The sequence below is a fragment of the Ambystoma mexicanum genome, chromosome 1p (genome assembly GCF_040938575.1).
Source record: "Ambystoma mexicanum isolate Mex_15411 chromosome 1p, UKY_AmexF1_1, whole genome shotgun sequence".
Taxonomy (NCBI): domain Eukaryota; kingdom Metazoa; phylum Chordata; class Amphibia; order Caudata; family Ambystomatidae; genus Ambystoma; species Ambystoma mexicanum.
Window position 1 is genome coordinate 102,376,935 of NC_090921.1, and position 16,437 is coordinate 102,393,371.

The following is a 16,437-nucleotide window of genomic DNA, read 5'->3' on the forward strand; positions in this document are numbered from 1 at the left end:
CCCTTTGCGTTGCCGCATCAGTGGCCATCTTCCAAAATGGCTTGCCTGCGTCCATTCCTGTCCTGAGAGGGGGCCATGCACAGAGTTCTGCGCATTCTTCTACTGGGAGACCTTGCACCAACATTAGACCAGAAAGCTGCTCGAACCTGCAACCCCTGGAAATCGAGGGCTAAGGCTGAAAGTGGGAAAAGCAACCATTGACCTTCAATCGACCTGTCAAGTCCTGTGAAGAATCTGAGTACAGGGGGGGGGGGGGAGTTGTAGCAATACTTACCTGAACCACTTTATTCCCCTTTTAAAAGTTTGGTAGATTATTTTGACTTTGCCTGTTCACACAAACTCTGAAAGCTGGGAATAGGTTTGATTAGCTAGTTTGACTAGTCTCCTGACACCTGGAACAGTTCACTGGACCTCAGAGACCCTACCATAATTTTTTTCCATCTTCACAAAACTGTACGGAACTTTGCTGATTTTTAAGGCACACGGCCCCATACATCGTAGGGATGGACTTCTGAAGTCAGGATTGAATCTCTGGACTATTAGTGCCAATACTAAGCTGGACCTTCCTTTTCAGGGATTTGATGTGTATTTTGCCCGACTCCAGTAAGTATAAATATGTATCAAAGTTTGTTTAGAGTGATATTAGTAGTAATTTTTCACTGTTATTTGGCCCTAAGTAACAAAGTATGTTTATACCAGTTTGTCGAAGTGTGTTCCTTGACTATTTCACTCTGTGCTCATCGCGGACCCCTTACAAGCTCACCAGATCTTGAGACTAGACCACTTGCCTTGCTACCTTTAACTGTGTCTACAGCATCCAGAGTTGTCCCCGACAATACTAGGTTGGCCTTCTATACATCAACACCAAGCCACATCAGTCCCAACACCAATGTGTTGGAATTAAGAGTGCAAAAATCTTGCAAATTGTTTGACAGAGGCGCCCCTACCGGTGTAGCATCAGGAGCCACAATGGAAGTGACAGACTTGAAAGCTGTCCGTCTGTCAATTCCACCTCTAGCTATTTTGCTTGACTCTAGGACTTTCATTTTTACCTGGAGAGAGCGAGACCCCTTTTCCCCCCACTCAATGGGATTAATGCGATTTGAACTCGGTTTCTTTTGGTTTCTGGAGTCTGAACTCCATAGGCATCTTTTTACATTGCAGCACACAGCACCTTCAGTGCAGTGCTACAGGGAAGTCTTCTAGATTTCCCCAAAGGCTTAAAACACCCTTCTCTTGGATAACTGTTTCCAAGAGCAGTAAAGTGAAATTAACTTTACACTTAAATTTTCTAGACCCAACACACACGGTCTTACAATAGGGTGCTGGAGGGGTTTCATAGTATCCCATTCGTCTAGCTTCTCATGTAATTAATACCTTTCCTTGATGAAAGGCTGGTGGCAGTGGTTTACTTATTACTACCGTAGTAAGTCTTTAATGCGGGCTCTTGAGATAAGCATGGCTGCTCTACCACACTACCAACCTGTGTAGTTCAGACTTGTACCAAAGGGTTGGTCCTATTGCCAGGAGGCTGAGATTGTTGTAGTGCTCCCTAAAAACTACCCCAAATCTGCACCCAACACCGTCTTACCTATACCCATGGAAGGTAAAGGGAATCATCCGATGACGCAAGTGTGCAGTTTCCCTTGCTGTTCATAATTATAGTAACGAAAGGGCTTAGCCTTCCATTGGGTTGTGAGCTGGGCACCTTATTGCCACCCCTAAAGAGACGGCCACAGCCTTGGACGCCTGGTATTTCTCAAGGCCAACTTCCTTTTGCTTGGAAATCCTGCAAAAACTCAGATTTCCTGAGCCAGGTGATTCTTTGCAGGATTGAACTCGCCGCCATAGATCTCCCGACAGTCCTCCACGTTGAGTCCTGACTGGAGCGATGGCACATGGCTTCCTTTCCATTTTCCACTACGTTAAGGACGCCTTTCCTCATTCGTGCTGAGCTGCATCCGCTTTTACAGACCATAATGTGCGTGCATCCCTACAGTAAAAATACTCCCAACAATAAGAAACGGACACACAAGACCTTGTGCCCTTGCTGTCACCCACACAGCTCCATGGATAAAGGTTTGGACCAGTAGTGCATATAGTACCACAGGAAAAAAAAAAGATACTGCTTGATTGGAAGTAGTAAACCTGTGTCTTTTAATGCGTATTAATATAACTAGGTGCAAAGGAATACAAAAACATTTCTATTCAAGATAGATCATAACGCTTTTCCACACTATCAGGTGGTAAAGGCAGATAGTCGCTAGCCTTGTACTACCAGAGTATCATGGGCTAGATGCCTGGTGTTAGGCAAGATTGTATGTAGTAACCCTGTAGGAGACTACACCAGCCTTGTCCTCTTGGCAATAGGTAACCCAACCTTTGGTATAGGCCAGTACTACACAAGTTGGTAGAGTGGCTGAGCAGCCAAGCTCATCGCAAGAGGGGTCAATGTGAGCTGTATGCTTGTAACAGATTCACAGTTACATGTATTAAAATAACACTTCTACCCAAGGTTTCTTTCAACAGTCAGTTTTAAAATCAGCCTTCTTTAGAAGGGAGCAATATGCAACACAAATACACTCAAAAATACACTCCTTCAATTCAGTTAGCAGATACCCTTTTGGGATGGCACACAGATGCTTCCTATACCCTGAGGTGACTTCAATAGTTCGGACACTGGACATATCACTTTTCACCCTTAAACTGTAATACTGAGGTTATGGCAAAAGGGAAAAGGTTAGGTAAGGAAACAATGGTTAACAAGTTTCTCAAACAGGCGAGCACTGTTAGAATCCCCCAATGCAATGTAGGTTAACCCTTTCCCAGATATACAAGTAAGGAACAAGTTACTTACCTGTAACTGTTGTTCTCCAGCATGGGTCTGGCATGGATTCACATGCTCATCATCAAGGCGCAGAAGTTCCGGATGGTCACCCTCCAGCATCAGCTGGAGGAAGGAGACTTCCTATCGTCGTTGTGGAATGTGGAAGTAGGCATCCTCCAAATCCAACGACGATAGGAAGTCTCCTTCCTCCAGCTGATGCTGGAGGGTGACCATCCGGAACTTCTGCGCCTTGATGATGAGCATGTGAATCCATGCCAGACCCCATGCTGGAGAAGGTATGTATGGCTTTTGAAGGGACAGTCAGAGGGTAAGAAGCGTCTGCAGGGAGCCATGACAGCCCATGTCAATTGAGCAAAGTCTAGGGGAGCTGAGGCACTTCTTGCAGATTAGCACAAAAGTCTTGAACGTTAAAGTGTTTTTGTAGAAAAAGCATCACTGTTGGGCTAGGAGGCTTGTGAATGGCAAAGCTGCAAGCAACTCTGCAAAGGGAAGCAAATGAAAGTCTCCAGTAAGAAGCTACAGAACAAGCACCAAGTACCCCTTTGTTAGGCAGAGTTTGTATGCAGTACCCTTTGGGACCAAGGCACAACTAGGATTACAGGTGTAAGCAAAACCAACCTTTGTTATAAGTCTGTACTACACAGATTTTGGTAGCTGAGCAGCCAGTCTTATCTCAAGAGGGAATGTGAGCTGTAAGGGTGTTAGAGGTCTACAATCACAGGTATTCAAATAGTCTTACACTCAAGGTTTCTTGGTTAAACACGTATTAATTTATTCAACAGTCCGTTATAAACCATTCAATAGTAGGCAATGTAGATCACACAAATATACTTCAGTACTTTACGTTAGCAGATTCTAAGGCATTTAAACCGCTTTGAAGTAGGAGCAAAAGGGCATAGGTTAATAAAAAGATTACAGATTGACCCCTCTGATCATTGCGGGAGTGGACAGCGAAGGTATGATCCTTCTCTTCACTGAAGCGAGGAGGGGAATGGTCTGGCTGACCGGGGGTTTTTCTTTAATCACTCTTTCTACAAAGTCCAATTCTGGAGAGAGTTCCCCGGTGTCGAGTTCGAAATGCGCTGCTGCTCTGCGCAACAGTGCATTGAAAGTGGGCTGATCGTCAATTGGGGACGTGTTCCTAACTGGAGAATTGTCCGGAGGAGTTAGGTTTAGGACATCAGTGTCGGAATACACTGATGGTGATTGCCAGGGGTGTGAAGGTCCCTCTTCTGGGTTAACCCCGAAGCCTTCTTCTATAATGTCTGTTCTGTCTTCCAGACATTCCTCCTGGTTCTGTCCTTCATTGTCCATGAAATCATCTTCTTCCTCGAAGTATTGTTCCTCCCCAGTGAGGTCATATACATCTTGGAAGTCTGAGGCTGTGTCCTGCTGGGGATCGACTAGCCTCGGATTTTTGGCCCTGGGGTCCTCCTGAGGCCCTTCTCTAGTCCTCTTGTGAGTTTGAGAGGCCTGGGTGCTCATGAACCTTTCCATCCTCTCCATACAGAGGTGGAGTCTTTCCATTGTTTCATGGGGTACCCCAGAGCGGTCTGGCGGGGGAAACATAGGGTTATCTAACTCGAAATGGCTCGACCTCTCCCAAAGCGTCGAGGAAAGTGTCCCGTCGCCCTCCGAAAAACCTTCAGGTGTGTCGGGTGACTCCCTGACTGAAGGGGGTAGTCCCTGCTTTCCTTCGGGCTTTTTCGGCGTATCCTTTAACTTATGCGTAACGCTCGACGTAATCTTCGGCGTACGCTTTTGGGCGTCGGCTACAGCGATCCTCGCTAAGCTATCGGCGACTCGCTTGTCGGCGACTTGTTTGTCGGCGGAAGCTTGAGTTTTCGACGCTATGGGTATCGAACGCTCTACGGCGGTCTGCGCTCTCTGTTGATGCGCACCGGCCGATGGTTTGGTGGCAGCGCCCTTGTTTGCCGAAAGCCCAGTCGCAGGTCGCAGCTGCGGTTGCGAGAGGGGCTTCGAACCCGAACGGTCCGAGGAGGCCGCCGGTGGAACCTGCGTCTACTTGGGCGCCGAAGCTCTTTTCGACTTTGTCGAAGAAGAGCCGTGGGTTGTGTGTTTATTTGGATCTTTGTGTGCGTCTGTGTCGCCGGGGTGTTCATCCCCATAAGCAGGGCGTGAGCCGAGCCCGTCGGGGCCGGGGACAGACGACGAAGCGCGTAAGCGCTCCTTAGAGGGGGTTTCGACTTCCGTAGCGGAGGTCGTGTTATCGCGTTCCTCGTCACTGTCGGTGGTAGCAGCGGCGGGTGAACCTTCGGCCTTCGACATCGCGTAGGCCGCCCACCTTTTAACCCTTCGGTCTTTTAGAGTTTTAGGCTTAAGAAGCCGACAAGCCGCGCACCCTTCCTCCTTGTGATCGAGGGGCAAGCAGCGGTTACACCGTGAGTGCTTGTCCTTCCAAGTGAATTTGCCTTTACAAAGTGGGCAAAACCTAAACGGTGTCCTCTCCATAGCCGAGGCAATAAATTGCGATAAACACCCCAAGGGAAAGGAAGGGGAAAGGGAAAGGCATTCTCAGAAAGACCCAGAGATGTCCCACGACCCCACTCTCCCTACTGTATATGGCCAGCGAGACCAGGCCACGTGTTCGGCAGCGCCGAAGATTTCCTCCGCTCGACCCTCCGTCGATTTTTCTCGGCGGAGAACAGCTACAACTGCGTCGAGGGAGTGTGTATAAATTTTATGAGAAGAAACGACCAAAGGTCGAGGGTTGCAATGGTATCTCAAGGAGCTCCGCGTGAAGGCGACCAGAAGCTGGGCGGAAAAAAACAATCTGAGGGACCTCGACGCGTGAGGGATTGTGGGTACAACGCACGTCACTATAGGGATAGTGTTTCAGACACGCCTTGTCAACGTCCCCTTTTCGACTACGAAAAACAAAATGCAATACTCCGCAGTGACCACTGGATGTCGGACCTATGCACAGCATGTGATTCTAAGCAGATTAACAAACATCAGAAATTTGAGTTCACCAGAGGAGTAGATTCAATGCAATGGGTTAGGCCAAAGTCAATGGGCTAATTTCTTGTATAGGATAAAGCAGTTCTGGTAGTTAAAAAGAAGTCTTTGCCAAAGGTCTCAGAAGTAGCTATAAAAAAATAATATGTTGGGTCACAAGCTGATTAGGCCTGCAAGTTGGGAAAGTTTCAAGCACTTTCACTGCAAGAGGCAAGTACTCAGTCTCGTTTCATGGTAACTTCCAAATGAAGAAAGAGATGCAGCTGACAAGTTTGGTTCCTGAAGATCTTGCTGTTCCTGAGCCTCAGTCGTAGGGACAAGGACGTCTGGCGACTCCTGCACGGTGACTGGTCAAACAGCTTGCACTGGCAAATCTTCAATTCCGGTAGCTGTAGTCAAGCACACAAACCCTGATGTCCCTCTCCCTGGTTATTCAATGTCCTGCAGCCCTTTTAGGAAAATAGTACCAGCTCCGCGAATGGTATCCATGTGGCTTAGGGTTGAGTTGATTGGTCCCACCAACTCAAAGGGAGAAGTCGTCCTTGCAGGGCTTCTCTGTCAAGATGAACGTAGCGATTCAGACCTGCAGCAGAGCTTCACCGGGAAAACCAATGGTCCAGGAGTTGCAGCAACGTGTAAAAGTAAAAACGCCATTTATGCAATTTCATGTCCTTGCAAAATGATGTATATTGAAAAACCACGAGGGAAGGAAGCACCAGAATTAATGAGCATCGCTCAAAAATTAATACTCGGAATCTAAATGCTCCTATGGTAATTCATTTTGTTCAAATGGGCCATACTGCGGAACAAATGGAGTGGTTCTGTATTGAAAAAGTAATTGCCTCCAACGTAACCCAAATGACAAAAAAACTGGCTTACAAAGAACAATTATGGATCTTTAACCTAAAAACTTTAACTAATGGTTTGAACACACTAGAACCAGGTCTTTCATATTCCTAAAGGGGATCCACCATTGAAACGTTGACGTGGGAAACACCTTAGGTCCCGTCCATCGCGAGCCCTCTGATGCCACTGAGAACGAGAAAAACAGGCCGGTATACCATTTATAGTCCGTTTTTCACCTTGATTGACAAGCTACAGTCACGTGAGCGGCCCTTGCAGTCACGTGAGCGCTAGTATAGTATTTAAGAAGCCGTAGGAATAGTTCTTACGTCGCCAGAGGGGCGCCGTCGGGTTACGGACCACACAGACCCTACGAGCAAGCATATTTTTAACAGCTCGGCACGGAATAGTAAGTAGACTCTTCCTGTTTCTTGCTAGAAAGCATTATTTATTTTTTCAGCCACGAGCTACCCGGTATTTATTAGGCTTGCATACAGTGAGTCTTTGACTTTGTTGAATTATATATGCCTCCGGCTGCTGACACCCTTCCAATGCCGAGCACTCTCCCGTTAGTAACGTGAGCCCTGGCAATTGATTATCTTTGCTTCGGGAGTTCTACCCGAATTGTTATTGTGATTTGCGTGACTTTTGCTTCGCCCCAACTCGACCTTAACAGTTTTGACCTTTTTTCTCATTTATATAGGGAACGGGAGAGTTGGGAATCTCTGGGTGTACCCCTTGAGTCTATGAAAATTTATATTGGAGGATTGATCCTTTCCTCCGAAATGGTGCTGCCTGCATGAAAAACAGCCACTGCAGGATTGAACCCTTCCCATATCTTCAGCTGACGGTTACGCAGTACAGACGTGTTGGGACATCGCATATTGGTATAGCTGGTACTCCTGTTCTTCATATCAGGAATTTTCAGCTGTCTCTCCTCGCTCTTCATTCATAAAGGTTAGTTATTAAAAATAGACCTATAAGCGCTCGCATAGCACACTGCCTGTATAAATAGATCACGCAAGTTTAATACATGGGAATTTGCATCTTCTCACTAACTTAATGGGTCCGCTTGATGGCCACGAGGGGTTGATTCTCTCTGCACTTTGGGGCATCAATGATCATGGTAGCACTGTTTATAGCATGCAAAGTACCCCCCTTGGAGTTATGGCACAAGGTAGGGGGCAGGTTGTGTTTTGATTTAAATCACTTTTAATGAATATGAATTGGTTGATAATTGGGGGTTTCCCTTTGTTTTCTCTAGTGGCTCTATGATGAGGTCTCTCATATATGTATATCTCCCTGTCTTTTTAGAGTTGAATTGTTATTCTCCTGATGAAGGCGTAACTCAATTAAAGTTAAATACGCGGAAACCGGTTGAGAAACCAGTGATGAGGTCAACTTTGGACATCGATGTGACCCATCCTAAACTGATGACCACTTGAACTATCTGTTGTTGTGGCTTTTCATATATATTTATTATATATCTCTTTCTCTCTCTTTTTTATGAAGACAATAAGTAAATCAATTATGACTTTTTTAGGATAAAGTTGTACCTTGCATGTATTATTGTGATGGATGTATGAATGGTTATTGGATGCCTGTGTACGAATGAGATGGATTATATGTGAAACTATGTGAAATTATGTGTTCTTAATTCCTTTCCTGCGATGTAAAATTATTGAGTGCTATGATTAATTCTCGATTAAAATTTGATATTTAAATAATGGATCAGGTTCAATTAAATTTCTTGATTCCTTCTGTCTCCAAAATTGTATCCTCTGGTTTTCTTCCGTAATTAGCCAGGAGTTGCAGCAGCCATCCTCTTCAAGCTGGTCTTTGGTTCTTTTGTTCCAGTGGTCGACTCTGCCTTCCAAGCCAAGAGACTTGGCCTTTTATCCAGTTTCCTCCCATTCATTCCAGCCTAGCTGCCACTCACCCAGTCACACGCCAGAGTGCATTTGGGTCTCCTAGGAGACTAATCACAGGGAGGTCAGGCACTTCCTGCCCACCCCAGACACTCGGGCGCCAGAGGCAGTCTTCAGTCCTGAAGCCCGCCAAAGGCGATGAAACAAAGGGACCAAACCTGGTTTGGCGCGCAGAGACTCTAGAAGGACCTTTCCAAAAAGAAATGGTGAAAAAAGACCGAATCCTGTTTAAACAAAGGAGGCTCAGACACCATCATGAAAAACATGGCAACCGCGATTGAATGCTACCGGTGTTCGCGGTCGGGAAAAATCAGGGAAGTTTGTTGTAAAATCACTGCCACCAGCCATTTTGAGAGGAAAGGGTAGCATTTGACTGCTACATGAGTACCCAGACACAGGGTATACTACATAACCCCTCCAGCACTATTCTAAGATGGTGGGTGCTGGGTCTAGAAATTTGACAAGACTAGAAAAGTCAATTTCATTTCACTTTCTCTGGGGAACGGTAGTTTATCCCAGAGAAAGTATTTAAACCTTGGGAGAGCCTGAAAGGCGTCCCTGTGCCACTGCACTGAGGGTGCAGTCTGACACGAAAAGATGCCTATGGAGTGGTCTAAAACTCCATAATCAAGGAACACAAGAGTAAAACACATCAAAACACGAGTGGGGGAAAAAAAAAAAGGGTCACTCAAGGTTAAAAAAAAAATCCAAGCCCTCAAAATCCAGCAAAGTTGCTGGGGGTCTCTAAGGTGAAGGGAATTAGCACATTTATGAGAATTCTCCCCAACACCCCTAGTAACAGTACCTGGAGTCTGAAAAGGTTCCAGTTGGCTTCTGTTCCGGTAGTCTTGCAGATCCTGTTCCTGGGCCTCAGTCGTGGGGACAAGAGTGAGAATGTCTGGTGACTCCTGCACTATGGTTTGAAGGTCGGAGGCAGCAACGTGCCCAATTCAGACCAGCAGCACTCGCTTCTGTGGTCAGGCCCTCTGTTGAGGTGGCCCAGTAACTTATTTCCACTGCCCGCGGAACTAGGGTTACCTTCAGATCATTAAACATGCAGAGTGCATCTGACAAAAACCCTGTCTTCACATGTTCACATGACAAAATAAATCTTTCATAGGCGCATGCAGGGCATGTCACAGCTGTATTTGAAGGTGGGAAACTGCAGGGAATGCTGCCATAGAATAGATCTGATGACAAAACAGATCAGTCTGAACTTATCGCAGCCCTCCATACCACAGTTACTGGCAGCTCCTAGTTGCCTTTTACTGATTTATTCAAGAGTAGATCAATACTACAGAAGAGAACACTAATCAATCGTTCCAACAGCCCTGATGAAAAGCAGCCAACTAGCCACTTTGCTCGCTAAAAACATGAACATCTTGCAAACCTACAAAAAAGGGATTAAAATACTCAAAACAAAATTGTAAACCAATACACAGGTTGCTGCCTCATGCTTCCATACAAACTGCACAAATATACTCAGTAGTACCAACAAAGCAGTGCCCAAGAAAGGTCACACAAGGAATATAAAAAAGGGTTATTCAAACCAAAATATGCATGTTTATTTCTGTGAATTACTGGAGCAAATAAATCAGGCGCCAATTTGCAGTTAAATTATATTTTTACCTGCCTGAAAAATATCACCTGTAGAAATGAAACTTACTAAAAAATAAAAGAAAGAAGCCCCATTTCAAATATAGCAAATACAATACTGGGATGGATAAGGGACCTGGTTGGAATTCAGAGGGGCTTCAACCCAATGTCACTCCCATTTGGACTGGAATGGGGAAGAGGAGGAATGGAGGGCACTTCCGCATATGGTGCACTTTGCCCCACTGGCTACGATAGTAACAATTTACTGGAAAAGGAAAGCTTTACCAAACGAGAGTATTGAGGGAGACATGAAAAACATTACCGGCATATGTTACTCCATGGATGGGCCCCTTTTGTCCAAAAATATGGCTCGAACCGATAGAGCAGCTCAGTTGGAGTGGGTGTGCCCCAGAGTGGCGACCAAACAACTAAACCCCTGATGAGATGCCAAGAGCCCAGATGTAAGGGAAAATGGATTTGGCGTGTTCACAGTATGGTTTTTGGTGACTTCTTTGGAAGGAGGTTATAAAACTGCATTTTTCTTTGTTGTATGAGGTTTTGCTCGTGGAGTTAATATTGTAATAAAGTTACATTAAAAAAAAATTGTGGTGCAGCCAAAATAACTTGCTTTAAATGGACATTTGTTCATAACCAGAGAACCAACCGATTTAAGGCAAAATCACTACACTCTAGAAAGTAGCACTCTACCCTTCAGAACCCAGTCTAGAAATGTGGGGTTTGCCCAACAAATTTATACATCTTTAAAACGTTCTTAAATCTTGGGCGAAACCCTACATCTGTTCTCACCAAGGCTAGACTGCCGAAAGAGGAGCTGTGGGCACCATGCATTAAACAATTTCCTAACCGAAATAAATGCTGCTTAATATTAAAGTGGTCAATTTCCAGATTGGTTGGCAGTGCTTTCCAGATACAGAATTATGATGCAGAGCTTATCTGCATATAACATATAAAAAAAAAACAATCACCCCAACCCTAACTCTCAGCACCACAAATTCCAGCACCCCATAACCCCGCCCCCCCCCAATCACCCAGTCACAAATGATTAATGTACAAGGAGAAAGTGTAGCAAAGAAGAAGAAAGTAGCTACACAGAAATTCAGGTGGGTCTTACCATTCTTCATCCTTGTGTGCGAGGAAAAAGTCCTGCATCTGCTGACGTCGAAATTCTAGCTTGTAGTCATTATACCGCTTGACAGCTTCAGTCTCATCCACTGAATCATCGAGGGACAGCAGAAACTCCTTGAAGCTCTTCATGATGGGTGCAGGTGGACCAATGTCCATTTCCGCCAAATTTCCCAATCTGTCACAAATAGTCAGGTTATAGCTTTTAAAAGCTCAGTGTTCAACTTTACCATAGTATGCTATAGATACACACACACACACACACACACACACACACACACACACACACACACACACACCCTCCCCCCCACCCCATCCCATGCCCCCTCCCTCCCTCCCTCCCTCGTGTCCTGTGAATGCTATATACTACTCCATGCCAGATTCATCCAGCTTCTAAGCATTACCATTACCTAAAAACAAAATGGTACTCCATGTATGATGGATGAAAGTTGAAAACTGCTGTGCTCCAGGATTCAAACACAAACAAGCTTGTCCTCTTAACACAAGAATCCATATGATGAAGTCATTTATAACGTGACTGTACACAACTGTTTCTAGTCACGGGAAGCTAAGGAAGGGTAGGACAAAGGGGAACAAAAACAAAACAATCTTACTAGGCCTTGTGTCATTCAGATCATGCAAGGGGAAGGGAGAGGAGAAGTGCCAGAGGCAGGGAAAGTGAGGGTCCAATAAGCAAAACGCCAGTAAGTACCGCCGGGATGGCTGGCTCTAGGTAAGTGCAAGGAGGCAGGGGACTGTAGGGTTGCAGATACAATCCTAGTGCGCGGTAGGCCCAGCAGCAGTACATGGTGCTACTGGTCTTGAAGGAGCCTGGTCCCCCATAAGATTCAGAGGGAGGCTAGGTAACCAGTCAGTGCAACAGACAAGATCAGCGGGGGGGAAAGCAGAAGCAAAAAGGAAGGTTGAGTTGCTTCTGGAACCTGGTGGACTTGCTCAGATTTGAGGCGGGAAGGCTGCTCCAGAGAGGCACCAACCAAACAGATCTACACCTCCACCCCCCCCCCCCTGTCCCCAACACTCTGCCTGGAGAAGCGTCTGACCCTCAGAGTTGGAGGTGACCGAGCAGAGGGCTAAGAAGAAAAGTGCTTGGGAAGAGAGAGTTGGATGTAGTGTGGTCCCCGGCCCCAGAAAGCCTTGTGAACAAAGCAGTGTGTTTTGAACTTTCTCCTTGCAGCCAGTGGAGCGCTTTCAGGGCTGGACAGATCAGATCCCTGGGCTTGAAGCCAAGGACATGTCTAGCTTTCCTGTTCTGGATTAGTTGCAGGGGTCAAAGAGTAAAGACAGGAAGCTTTAGAAAGACTGTTGCAGTAGTCCAGCCTAGGGAGAACCACAGCTCTGGAGACGGTGAGCTTCTGGGGGGGAAGTGAGAAAATCGGGAATTCCTCAGAGGAGGAGGTAGCTAGACTTCCTAGAGAGTTCTGTGATGTGAGGGAAGGAGTCGAAGATTTTTACAGCCGGTTAGGCAAGATTGTATGTAGTAACCCTGTGGGATACTACACCAACCCTGTCCTCTTGGAAATAGGTAACCCAACTTTTGATATAGGCCTGTACTACACAAGTTGGGAGTGTGACTCAGCAGCCAGGCTCATCTCAAGAGGGGTCAATAAGAGCTATAGGGGTGTAACAAATTCACAGTGACAAGTATTCAAATAACACATACTCAAGGTTTCACATACACTGCAGATTCTGCAAAACCAACACTGCACCTCTTAATGAAATGTGCCTCTGAGACGAACATTTTTTGCACTGATGCTTCTGAGAGAATGTCAACCTCGACCAGTCAGAGATGGGAACAGATCACAAGTGGTCATTCCTTTCCACTCATCTTCAGACCAATGCAATTCTGGCAAAAAATAACATGCCAAAATCTCAAAAAACAGAACCGAACAGCGCTCACACACCAGATTTGGCCACGTCTGCCTAGCAACCATTATCAGCAACAGATACTACACAGAACATTTCTAAAAGTTTGACAAACTACACAGCAAAAAAAAAAATTAAAATAATGATTTATTAATTTAAGTCAGTTTTAAAATAAGCCTTCTTTAGAAAGGGCAATATGCAACAATACAATTCACTCTGTTAAGTAGATACCCTTTTGGGATGTCTCGCACACTTCCTACACCCAGAGGTGACTTCAATTGCTAGTACACTGGACATTGATGTATCACTTAGATGCAATACTAGAGTTATGGAAAAAGGAAAAGGTTAGGGAAGGAAACAAAGTTTAACAAGTTTCTCTGAACAGGCAAGTACTTTTCAATCCCCAATGAAGTATAAGTTAACCTTTTCCCAGATATACAAGTAACTTCTGTATGACTTTGAGCGATATATAAACAAAGGGTCAGAAGGGAGCCAGGATAGCCAATGTCAATTGAGCAAAGTCTAGGGGAGCGGAGGTAATTCTTGTAGATAGATCAAACGTCTGGCACAATGAGTATGTAGAAAGAATCACTTTTGGGCCACAAGTTGGGAGGCTTGTGAAAAGCAAAGATGCAAGCAACTCTGCAAAGGCAGCAATTGCAAGTCTCCAGTGAAAGCAAGCAAGCTACACACAAGAGGCAAGTATCCCTAATTAGACAGTACCTTAGGTTTGAAGAAGGGTCCAGCTGGCTTCTGTTCCTGTTAATCTTGTAGCTTCTGTTGTTCCTGGGCCTCAGTCGTGGGGACTAGAGGTGGAACGTCTGGGGACTCCTGCACTACATTTGAAGGTCGGCAGCAGAAATGGGCACACTTCAGATCAGCGGCATGTTGCGGTTTCAGCTACTCATAAATCGCACCACTGTGGTTCTTGGACATCATGTGGGCTCCCCTTGCTTCTGGGGAGCAGCACTGGAGGTGGCTCAGGCTTGGGTGCTTCGAGGGAGTCCTTAGGATCTTCCTGGAGCTCAGGTCCGGCTTAAAGGCGATGCACTAGTTCCTGTTCCTGTCCCCTGGCACTCTGTTCCAACCGCAGAAAAGTACAGCCAGCAGGGAAAGGTGTTCCAGTCCGGTTCATATTGCAGTCAGTTGGTCCCACCAACTGAAGGGAAGAAGCTGTCCATTCCGGGCTTCTCTAGTCAATACGAAAATTGGAGCTTCAGCACAGTAGCAGGGCTTCACCGGGCAAACCAACGGTCCAGGGGGTGCAGCAAGCTTCTTAGTTTTTCTTAGGTTCATCCAATGGTCGACTGACTTCATTGCAAAAGACAGCCTTTTTTGCAGGTCTCATTCATTTGCAGCCTAGCTGTCACACGGCAGGGTGGCTGTCCTTCAAGGACAGCCGCCTAGCTGTCACACGGCAGGGTGGCTGTCCTTGAAGGACAGCCAGCCAATCACCTTTGGGTGCTGGAACCTCCCTTGCTACCTGCCCTGCCAGGCACGCTGGAGCCAGAGGCAGGCTTCACCTGTGAATCCCGGCAAACACAAAAGCAAATAAAGGGACCAAATATGGTTTGGCGCACAGAGTAAACACCAAGACCAACCTCCATGCAAGAAATGGCAAAAAAAGACGACCAGTGCCCTTTTGACAAAATGGGCCCCCATAGGTGCAATACAGCAGCAGCGAATGCAGCCTGCGGTAAAAATGCACAATGGTAGGAAAAATTAAACCACTGCCACCAGCCATTACTTGTAGTGAGAGTAACAAAAATGTTACATGAGACAGTAGACAAAGGGGATACTAAGTAACCCCCTCAGCACTCCACATAGGAGTGTGTGTGCTGGGTCTATGAAGCGAAAAAAGTTAAGTAAAGTAAATTTCACTTCACTACTCTTGGAAACAGTAGTTTATCCAAGAAAAGTTATTTAAACCTTGAGAGAAATCCAAAGGACCCCTGACACTGCACGGAGGGTGTTGTGCATCACAATACAAAAAGATCATGCCTATGGAGTCTGTCAGACTCTGAAATCAAAAGAAACAGGGTCCAAATCGGATAAAAATACGAGGGAGAAAAAGGTCTTGTTCACTCCAGGATAAATAAACGTCCTAACGACAAGCAAAAGAGCCGGGGGTCTCTAAGGTAGAAGGGAATTAACAGACATGAGAATTCTCCCTAACAGCACAGGTTGAGGGCCCAAGGAGTGGTAGAGAGTGAACAAAGAAAAGTGGGAGCTGGGGTCTCAATGACAAGGACCTCGGTCTTACTTGCATTAAGGCAGAGATTGCGAGGCACACCATTCCTGAATCACGGATAGTCAGACATGAGGAAGATGTTAGCTAAGAAATGGTGCAGTCACACTGGGTGAGACTACAAAAGACTTAACTGCTTGTTATTAGGTAACCCACCTTTTGGTATAGGTCTGTACTACACAAGCTAGTAGTGTGACTGAGGGGTAAAAGTGAACTGTACAAATTTAAAAAGGCAATTCTTTATAACGATTCAAGTAAACTTTGAAACTACTTCAAAATCAAATACTCTTTGGAGATGCGACTACTTTTCTCCTACACCCTGAAGTGACTTCAGGATAGTATTGCATCAATATATTACACCAATATACTTTTCAGATTCTGAGTTTCAGGAAGGAAGCGTTAAGGAAAAAAAGAAAGGTTAGAACAGTTTGTGAGGACAACGGAATCCGCCAATGAAATCTAGGTAAGCCTTTCCCCAACAGTAACAGTATTCAACAAGCTACAACCTATGGCGAGACAAGCAAGGCCAAAGTCAATGGATACAGAGTGCCTTTAGGCAGCCAGGACAGCTGAAGTAATTCGGTCAAAGTGTATAGCTCTGATGCACCTCTGATAGTTCAGAAAATGACTGAAGACAAGCTGTTAGGCATGTGCAAAGGGGAGTTGAAATCGACTGAAAGTTAAGCAAGTGCAAATCAGCACGACTTAAGGCAAGACGGTAAAGTCCCCCAAACAGTACCTCTGGTTAGATGTAAAGTGGTCCAGCTGGATGTTGTGTTGCTACAGCTATGCAGACCCCAGTTCCTAAGCCTCAGTTGTAAGGTTAGGCAAAAAATTTAAGTAGTAACACTGCAAGACTACACAACCCTTGTCAACTTGGAGGTAACCCACCTTTTGGTATAGGCCTGTACTACAAAAGTTGGTAGTGTGACCGAGCAGCAAGGCTTATCTGAAGAGGGGCAAATGTG

At 45.6% G+C, this 16,437-nt stretch overlaps 1 protein-coding gene across 1 annotated transcript in view; it reads right to left on the reverse strand.

Moving 5' to 3' along the window:
- SRRT (serrate, RNA effector molecule) overlaps positions 1–16,437 on the reverse strand; it is a 413,786-nt gene that overhangs the window by 344,793 nt on the left and 52,556 nt on the right. Inside the window, exon 5 of the mRNA XM_069644249.1 lies at positions 11,327–11,515. Within this exon, the coding sequence (XP_069500350.1) occupies positions 11,327–11,515 (189 nt within the window). The remainder of the gene's footprint in view (positions 1–11,326; positions 11,516–16,437) is intronic.